This window comes from Eucalyptus grandis, chromosome 10, assembly GCF_016545825.1.
Source record: "Eucalyptus grandis isolate ANBG69807.140 chromosome 10, ASM1654582v1, whole genome shotgun sequence".
NCBI lineage: Eukaryota > Viridiplantae > Streptophyta > Magnoliopsida > Myrtales > Myrtaceae > Eucalyptus > Eucalyptus grandis.
Genome location: NC_052621.1, coordinates 34,556,396 through 34,566,750, shown reverse-complemented (window position 1 = coordinate 34,566,750; position 10,355 = coordinate 34,556,396). Strand labels below are relative to the sequence as shown.

The 10,355-nt window shown below is 36.9% G+C and overlaps 1 protein-coding gene across 1 annotated transcript; it reads right to left on the bottom strand.

The window, feature by feature from the left end:
- Nucleotides 1-7,820: 7,820 nt before the first annotated feature.
- LOC104421208 (omega-hydroxypalmitate O-feruloyl transferase) lies at nt 7,821-10,250 on the bottom strand. Its single transcript, XM_010033088.3, has 4 exons — nt 10,176-10,250; nt 9,415-9,900; nt 8,979-9,305; nt 7,821-8,610 (listed from the first exon to the last, which is right to left on the bottom strand). Exons 2-4 carry the CDS (start codon nt 9,865-9,867, stop codon nt 8,077-8,079), a joined length of 1,314 nt encoding a protein of 437 aa, XP_010031390.2. The 5' UTR covers nt 9,868-9,900; nt 10,176-10,250; the 3' UTR covers nt 7,821-8,076.
- Between the last annotated feature and the right edge of the window lie 105 nt (nt 10,251-10,355).

Here is a 10,355-nt window from a genome sequence, read left to right as displayed (position 1 = left end):
GATGCATACAAAATTGAATATGAGTAGTAGTGGTGATAAAGGTGATGGCTTAGTTGTCAAGGAAGGTCAAATCATCGTGATGGACGCAATAATAGTAAAGGGCATTCAAAATTTAGATCAAGCAAAGATAATAGTAAAGTGGAGTGTTATTATTATCACAAATTTAGACACTATAAAAATGAGTGTCTAGTGCTCAAAGTCAACGGGAAGAAGTTGATGGAGAATTTCGATTCGCCTAGTCTGGTGAAAAATAATGAGTCCACTAATATAGACAATGTTCTTATTGTTTTGTCTATAGAATGTCATGTCGATGATGAATGGATTTTGGATTCAACATGTTCATACCACATGTGTCCATATAGAATTTGGTTCCACACATATGAGAAAATCAATGGTGGTTCAGTTTTGATAGGTAACAATGTAGTTTGCAGGATTGTAGATATTGGTATGGTGCAAATTAAGTGTCATGACAATATAATAAGATTTTTCACAAATATTAGGCACATCCCAAATTTGAAGAAAAACCTTATTGCATTGAGCACTTTAGATTCCATTAGATGCATGTACACAGGAGGAAGTGGAATTTTGAAAATTTCAAAGGGCTTCTTGTCGCAACCAAAATTTCGGGTGAACCACCTAGAGTTTGGCTAATGGATTACTAAGTCTAAACTTAGGCCAGGGATCTCCCAAGCCCATATCAATTCGCGATTTAGGTTCAAGTTCTTAACATGCCATTGATTTTCAACTAGAAGTCACCACTAATCTATTTTCGGTGGGTCGATTAGAAACCCAAGTAAAGTAACGGGAGATCGATTAGAAACCCAAGTAAAGTAACGGAAAATTTACTTTACTCCTACGAACCAGATATTGTGAGTTTAGGGACTTGGTTACGCTAGATTTCTCTAACGCCCTTTTAGTACCTTTCTCTTTTATTTTGAAAAAAAAAAAATTGGCAAGCAGATGGAATTAATTTTAATTCACTTCCCTAACATGTGAGGCGATCATATGGATGCGCAAATCACCAATTTAACATCCAAGAAAAGTAATGAATAAATTGCAAGCATCTGCAGTGTTAAATCAGAATTCACATCCACAATCCTAAATATGATTTCTAATTAACACACAATTACTCAATCTTTTTTAAGAATTTTCTCTTGTTTAATATGACCAAATGACCTAACTCTAATGATAGGCAATTTTTAACTAAATAGACCTAACAACAATAGCTCAATGACATACATTTCATGTATCTAATTCTATATGACATGCACATGAATTTCTATTCTCCTAAAAAGCATGCAATCTATCATAGAGAATAAAATTAATTTATTCTAAGACAATTTTTTTTTTTTTTTTTGGTATTTCCCATGTAATTCAAAATTAGAAAATTGCAAAAATTATCTATCCAAATTAAGATATCATCCAACTTACATTAAGGATTAGGTCAGGCCAAACCCTAATTTAAACTTGAATGTTATCTTAACTTGTTAATCCCTAACCTAAGATGCAATCTATCTAAAAGATTTACCTAAACTTAAAATTAAACATGCAACTTTATCCTAATATGCAATGACGTGCAAAAAATGTCCTAATTCTACATGACATATGCATGATAATTTTTTGTGTTTTTTTTAATAAAAAAAATCGAATTAAACTTGCAACCTAAGTTTAAAAAAATCTAGCATCCTAAATTGATTTTTTTTTTTGGATTTTTATTTTAAAAATTCGAAATAAAATTCATATTCTAAATATGCAAGATAACCCTAAGACGAGGAATATTCTGAAATGAACCTAATCTAACTCATCTATACATCTATATATATATATAATATATATATATATATATATATATATATATATTACGAAAACAAAGTCGATTCAAATAACATTAGATAAGATTGATATCCATAAATTAACAAATCATATCCCACGCATGGGATCGGATTGGTCAATTTTAAATAAATCACAAATCAAATCTCGAGCGTGAATATCGGATTGGTGATTTTCCAGGCGATTGCGAGTCGAATTTCGGGCGCGAAAATCGGATTATCAATCCTTAATTTAAGAGGCTACTTCATGTTGGGAATTTTGATCATACATCGATGACTATTTCAAACAAAGGATCAAAGTATTAAAAAAAAAAAATTTTAAAAAGCAAATTTAGGTGTAACACTTCTTGATTGTGATGAGATGTAACATAAAGAAAAATCTTTACATTCTATAGGGAAGTATGATTGTGAGTTCTTTAAATATATCATTCTCTTTAGATTCTGAAAAATCAATATCGTGACATATGCGATTGGGCAACATGAGCGGAAGAGGAATGACTATCTTGAATAAATTTGGTTTACTTTATGGGCATCATGCGGTCTTACTTGACTTTTACGAATATTGTGTTTTCAGAAAATAGCACAGAGTTAGTTTTCAGTACTATGGTGCACTCGATGAAGGGCATAGTTGACTATATTCACTTCGATTTGTAGGAACCAGCACAGGTAACATCTAAGTGTGGTGCAGTATATCTTTTGACATTTATTGATGATTTTCTAGGAAAGTACAGGTTTATTTCTCAAAGGATAAAAGTTACGTTGTTGATACGCTCAAAAGGTGGAAAAAGTTAATAGAAAATCAAACTAGGAAGAAGATAAAGCGTCTTAGAACGGACAATGGTCTTGAGTTTTATGGAGGTGCTTTCAACAAATACTGTGAAGATTCGGGGATTGTTCAACATTGAATAATCACGTACACACCTCAACAAATGGGTTGGCAGAGTGCATGAACCAGACACTTTTAGAGAGAGCCAGGTATATGCTCTCTAATGTTGGACTTGGGAAAGATTGTTGGATTGAAGCTTTGAACATGACATGTTATTTAGTAAATCGTTCTCCTTCAACCACAATTAAATGTAAGACTCCTAATGAGATATCATCGGATAAACTTTCTGATTATTCTAATTTAAAAATATTTGGATGTCTTATTTATCATGTAAAAGAGAGTAAGCTTGAACCTAGGGCCAAGAAGTGTATTTTGGTTAGTTATGCAAATGAGTTTAAAAGATATAGGTTATGGTGTTCCGTTTGAGATGAAAGATCTTGAAGCTGCTAAGAAAATTTTGGATATAAAAATTCATAGAGACAAATAGGTTTGGAAATTATACCTCTTGCAAAAGAAGTATATTAATAAAGTGTTTAAGCATTTTGGCATGAAGAATGCTAAACCGGGTGCTCCTTTGGTGTCCCATTTTAGGTTTTCGGCTTCTTTGTCACCTAAAACTAAAGAAAAGGATGATAAGATGTCTCAATTTCTATATTCTAATGCCATGAATAGTCTCATATTTGCTATGGTTTGCACAAGTCTATTAGTGCTATGAGTAGGTATATGACACATCTGGGTAAAGCTCATTGGCAAATTGTGAAATGAATTCTTCGGTACATCCGAGGTACCTCAAATGTGGGTTTGGTCTTTAATAGAGGTTGTGATATAGGATATTTGGTTGTTGGCCTCGTTGATTCTAACTATGTAGACGATCTCAACAAAAAGAGATCTTTGACAAGTTATGTTTTTACATTTGGTGGTTTTGTAGTTAGTTGGAGAGCAACTTTATAGGACATAATTACTTTGTTTATTACTGAAGCAGAATACATGGCAGCAACGGAAGCAGTAAAGGAAGTTCTTTGGTTGAAGCATCTAGTTACAGAACTTGGTGTAAAGCAAAAGGGTAAAGTATAAGGGAGCCTCCGTCATCTTTTGTGATAATCAAAGTGCGATCCAATTGCCAAGAATGCGATATATCATGAGAGAACAAATCTTATAGACATATGGTATCACTTTCTATGTGGTAAGGTTGTTAAGGGTATAGTTACAATGAAAAAAGTACCTATGGCGGTTAATCCAATAGGTATGTTGACCAAACCAGTTCCTTTGATCAAGTTCAAGCATTGGTTAGACTTGATTAGCGTTTCCGCCATTTGAGTTGCTTAGGTGGAGTTGGTGGCATTTCATTCCCTATTTTCTATACTAAGTATGCTCACATAAGCTTAGGGGTGTACATCATTGATTCCGCGATTTTGGGGGGTTGGCCTTGTGTGGTCACTTTTAGTAGTAAGAGAGAGAGGTCTTGTGGTGTTTGGCATAATGCTCTTTTAGAGATTTGAAGTCAAGGTGCAAATTTGTTGAGTTTTGACTTTCAAATTAAGATATAAGAGTATTTTCGATTATGCACATCTATTTTAAGAATTTTTTAAGGAAGATTGTAAAAGAAATGTGTTTAATAACATATCTCTAGTCGTCGCCTCTATATCATTTCATAATTTGTTTTTTCCTTTCTTCTTATTGGATATTTAGATCTTATGATTTACCAAGTGATTTTAGAGCTTTTAGATTGTACTTTTTTTTTTTTTTTTGAAGATGTGAAATTGTTCTCTCTTCCCCTGGTTTTTCCCATTTTAGGTTTTCTACGTAAACCTTGTGTCTCGTGTGATCTCAATTTTCTTTCATTCTTTGCTATTTGTTCTATTATACCCCATTTAAGAAATAGGTAGGCTCGGCCCACCCCCTTCTTTGATACTCCCTTCTCTTCAAGTTCGATCGATCATCGTTCCATGCCTCACATCAGGCCATTCTTTCTATTATTGGGTTTACACCCTTTTCGTCTATCATACCTCAGATCTCGCCTCCAAGTCCAAAAGCAATCGTCTCAAAATCTATAGGACCAATTTGGGTGACAAGTCTCTTTCAATTTGATTGATCATTGTTCGGCCTTTTTAAGTCTTGAGAAGCTCCTCAATTTGAGCTATAATTTCTCATGTTTTTTATTTTGATTGTGCCTCTCTCACGACCTGCTATGGCAACCTTTTCATGTGCTTAGTCAGTAAAGCGGCACTTAGAATTCGATAACTTTTTGCTGAATCTTTTGCTATAGACATGGTTGCCAATTTCGAATCGAAGCACATTGTTGCACCTAGAAGGTTACTACCATGCTAAAGGTTGTGATGTAGCCTTGTTATTAGGAGCTGTGACCAATGAATGTATATGCGTTATATTTATAAGTTTTAGCATTTTCAATATACTTATCATATCTAAGAATTAATAATTTGTTGTTTGGGTGAAAATTGACCTAGCTTCGTTTTGTCAATTATGTCGGTTGGACTTATAATTTCATGCACCTCTAGCATTATCTTCGAAACAAAGCAATTTGAACTTAATTTACCGTATAAACATGGTTTTTTTTTGTTTTTTTTCTCTTTTGTGGGTTCACTTTCATATTTCCTTTCCCGTGTGATGGTACATCCGTGACATGCCCCGCTGTGAAGGATTGTACATCCAATGACGTTAACGAGTACCAAACAATTAGTTGAGGGGTGATGAATTTGTCCAATAAGTCGAAGATGGACGAACTGACTACGAGATTGACAGATTTCGGGGTGGCCGTGATTGAGAGATTATGATAGCGTCGTCAATAACTACAGAAATGATGAAGAACCAGATAAGATTGGTTGAATTCACTCATGATGCGACCAATGACGTTATCTTCGAGGCGTAGAATATTTTGGGTAGAGTGCAGACCCTTCCATCTCAATCTACATCAGTTCGGTGATAAAAAGGGAAATAATTACTGGCTTTGGGTTATAGAAAAATAGCGCACGCAGGCCTAGCGTCCATCTCAAGCTACATCAGTTAGGTGATAAAAAGGGAAAAATTACTGGCTTTGGTTTATAGAAAAATAGAGCATGCATCCCTAGCGTTGAAAACCCATGTACACAGACGGCTCCATGTGACCTCGATTTCATCGTTGAGCTCTGCCACGCCACCCTTGCTGTCGTTGCCGCCGCCAACAACGGAGCGCCCTTTCTCTTGGCCGCCCACAGTTGACGAAAACTCTGACACCACCACAGCACCACTTTCGGCCGCCCATTGCATGGGACCATGGTGTGTCATAATTGCTCTCTTTCTCTCTCTCTCTCTCGGCCGCCCATTGCATGGGACCATGGTGTGTCATAATTGCTCTCTCTCTCTTTCTCTCTCTCTCTTTCTCACATAGTGACCGGAACTTGTTTCGGCTCAGCTCGGCTTATAACTCAAATCAAACCGATCCTAACCAGCAAACAAAAAATTTGTTTTTCTTGTTACCCAAACTAAAAAGACCCAAAATTTTTCAGGTCAGATCGGTTAGGGTTTCTGTTTAGTTTTGCCACCCATGCTGTCTACTTAAGATTATAATTATTTTCACCATCTAAAGTTAATGATTTATAAGGTCAATCATGTAAAAAATTTCACCATCAATGCATGCTATAATTGCTCATTGATTATTTGCAAGTGGCGTTATTCTTTGGGAAGAGAGAGAGAGAGAGAGAGTCGCCAACAAAATCAACTAAACTAAACTGCAAAATGACATCAGCTCGATTAAGATTGAGATTTGGCTTCTCCCAGAACTTTTCTAGTCTACTCTATAATAACTAAGAGAGATTTTGTGGGGAAAAAGAAAACTGCGATTCAATGGCCTTTGAATCTACAAAAGTAGATTTCTGTTTGGTTTTGACACCCACCCATGCTATCTACTCAGGATTATAATTGTTTTCACCATCTAAAGTTAATGATTTATAAGGTCAATCATGTAAAAAATTTCACCGCTAGTGCATGCTATAATTGCTCATTGATTATTTGCATGTGGCCTTATTCTTTGGAAAGAGAGAGAGAGAGAGAGAGAGAGTCTCCAACACAACCAACTAAACTAAACTACAAAGTATCATCATCTCGATTAAGATTGAGATTTGGCTTATCCTAGAACTTTCCTAACTTTCTCTTTAATAACTAAGAGAGACTTTGTGGAAAAAAACTGCGATTCAACGGCCTTTGAATCTACAAAAATAGATTTATGTTTGGTTTTGACACCCACTCATGCTATCTACTCAGGATTATAATTATTTTCACCATATAAAGTTAATGATTTATAAGGTCAATTACGTAAAAGATTTCACCACTAGTGCATGTCATAATTGCTTATTGATTATTTGCAAGCCGCGTTGTTCTTTTTTGTTGGGGGACGGCGGTGGGTGGGAGGGAGACGCCACAACAAAATCAACTAAAAATAAACTACAAATCACATCAGCTCAATTAAGATTGAGATTTGGCTTCTCCAAGAACTTTTCTGGTTTACTCTATAATAACTAAGACAGACCCTCATTGATTATTTGCAAGTGGCGTTGTTCTTTGGAGGGAGAGAGAGAGAGAGAGAGAGAGAGAGAGACGCCAACAAAATCAACTAAAATAAATTACAAAATGACATCAGCTCAATTAAGATTGAGATTTGGCTTCTCCCAGAACTTTTCTGGTTTACTCTATAATAACTAAGACAGACCCTCATTGATTATTTGCAAGTGGCGTTGTTCTTTGGAGGGAGAGAGAGATAGAGAGAGAGAGACGCCAACAAAATCAACTAAAATAAATTACAAAATGACATCAGCTCAATTAAGATTGAGATTTGGCTTCTCCCAGAACTTTTCTGGTTTACTCTATAATAACTAAGAGAGACTTTGTGGACAAAAACCGCGATTGAATGACCTTTAATCTACAAAAATAGATCGACCCCGGAAAGGCATCAATGTTTTTTCCTACGCCGTAAAGCACTTGCCTAATTATTAGAGTGCACGCCAACGTTAGCCCCAATCGTAAAACACCCAAAATACTGTTGGCTCCATGAGATTTTCTTAGGAAAAGAAAAGGAAATTGAACCATTCCACAAATAAAATAACCTTTAAGAAGAGTGATCTTAAACAACGAGAGGGAACAAATGATAATAACAAAAATGTAAAAACAAGAGGTCGAAATTAATATTGATTATCCCATTCAATATAATTAATTATAAGCGTAAGTAATAAGGTGCACCAAGACTGAATTACAAAAACCGATTTATAGATGACAAGGAAGATATCTATCGAGTGCTGAACACATTCAACTTATTTAGAAATTCCACTTGTAGTCTGCCACGCGAACTCATAAACTAAATTTCGCACACCGCTCTAGCAATATTGGAACCATAAACAAGCTTTCTTGAAGATTTCTTGAAGATGCATCAACTTAAACTTGGAGCAACTCTTGGAAGGTGTTCATGGCTGAAAATGGCAAACTCAACACCACCACGACGTCCTTCTTATTTCTCCATCCCCTCATAAACAGGCAGGACTTAGCCGGCAGGCTACCGGTCCCAAACTGCCTCGGCTCCCCCCATCCGAAGTCTGAGCTGCCATAATCCAGCTTCGTCCAAGAACTTATTAGTAGCGTGCCCAGGGCGAACTCTTCAAATCCATACTTGTCCAAATAGTCGATCCTTGACCGCGCATAGTCTTCATTCACCCGCTCGATCGCCTCGGCTATTCTCTCCGCAGTGGAAGAGATCGGCTCATCAAACAGCTCTCCCGTGTTGCAAAGACAGCATGGGAAGACCACGGCATTTCCAAAGAAACCATCAGAAATGGGAGGGCTTAGCTTAGACCTAAAATCAACCGGAATAGTGAGCATTGTTTGTTGGTGCGGTTTCATCTTGAGGGCCATGCTTCGAGCTCGCCACACCAGGGCTGTGAGTGCTACGAAGCTGGTGATGCTGCGCTTCACCTGTTGTTTATGAGGACTAGATATCATCAGACTTCGGAAACACCACTCTAGCGACCAAAAAATAAGAAAAATTGTGAGAAGTCCCTATTTCATCGCTAGAATTTCTTGCGACCATATTTTCACCGCCATTTTCTTTTAGATGCACTCATTGTCTGAAAGTTATATTAAATAACTTTGAATGTCATTTTGATGCACTTGGGATTACTTTAAATTCTTGGGTAAATAATTGTGACTTGGTAAGCGCTCCTACAATAAGTAATGAAGAACCGACCAACGTTTACTTTTTTGGCAAATCATTCCGAATTTATCCTCGTGTGGTTAATATATGTCGTTGTCGATTGCCAGACATTATTAGAAGTCAACATTACCTGTCCGCAAGCTGTTGCCATTTTCTTAACTGTTGCCAGCTTCTCAGAGTCAAAGTGGAATGATCTGCACACGTTTTGCTCCTTCTCGTAGAGAGTTGTCATATTTGATACATCACTTATTTGAACAAAGTCATCGTAGGGACCGCAAATTTGATGAGGCATCCTTGGCTTTAGAATAGTTCTGTCGTGACAAGGGACCACCGATAAGGGCTTGCCTCTTGCAATTTCAGACCAAGAATTGATGAATTTTATCGCCGAGATACCATCGGACATACAATGATTGAGAGCTATCCCCAGAATGAGACCTCCATTCTTTAACTCGGTTACCTGTTTTTACTCCAAGTTAATAAATTAGACATTAGATTAGAATTCGCAAATTGTAAGAATGATTGTGAAGTGTTTTCAAGAATTGCTAAGTGCATAAACTATTGTTCACCTGTGCAGTTAGAAGGGGGGCAGTTTCCGGCATATTTTGTGTTGTAGGATCTTTGTAAACAAGCTTTCCTAAAACATCAGGATGAAGAATTGACATATCGCCAAGACTGTCAAGGTCACAGTCGGCCACAGCCTCCACAAATGGCACTCCTAGTTTCTTTTGGCAATCGACAATCAACTTCCCCTCGGAGCTTTTTGCTAATCTTCCCGCAAGTGGATAATAATGAACCAAAACTTTGGACAGAGCTTGTTTAATCACATCTACGGCATTCTCGTTGCTTCTTTCGAAACAATAGACGGTCGACACAACTATGTGAGCCACCTGATCAATGCTAGTTAAGAAAAGGAAACCTCCGGGCGTTTCATGTTCTGGATGCACGGCGACAGGGATGGATTTTTCTACCGTTAGGGCACTGCCATCCACGACTTTGGGTGTCTCCACAGGCGATGGCATATCTCAGACTTTATTTTAATGTCCAACTTTTCCCTGAGAAAAATGTGTTACAGAGTTCAAATGAAGCTATTAGATGGCGGGGCACGACATGCACATGTTAAGGCTATATTATACTAAACTACTAAAATTATACATGCAAGCAAAGCGGGATAGTCTAGCATGTTTCATCTCACATGTAAACACCACTTGAGTTGTTTGAAGAAAGAACCATGAGAAGTTAGAACAGTGAAGAAGATAAAATCGTACAATCTTAGGTGAGAAAGGTTATGATAAACCTAGTCGACCGAACCGGGAAAAGGGCTGCATACCTTCAAGAGCTTGAAAGAAAGAGAGAGATTAACGAGAGAAAGAGATCGTTCAACACTTGAATTATCGGGTGGTACGACTGAAGTGCCCGCGGAGACGCTACTTAAATAGACCCAGAATTTCTCTTCAATTTGGAAAGTTGTGGTTCGGTAGATAGCAATTATCGATCCAGAAATTTTCGT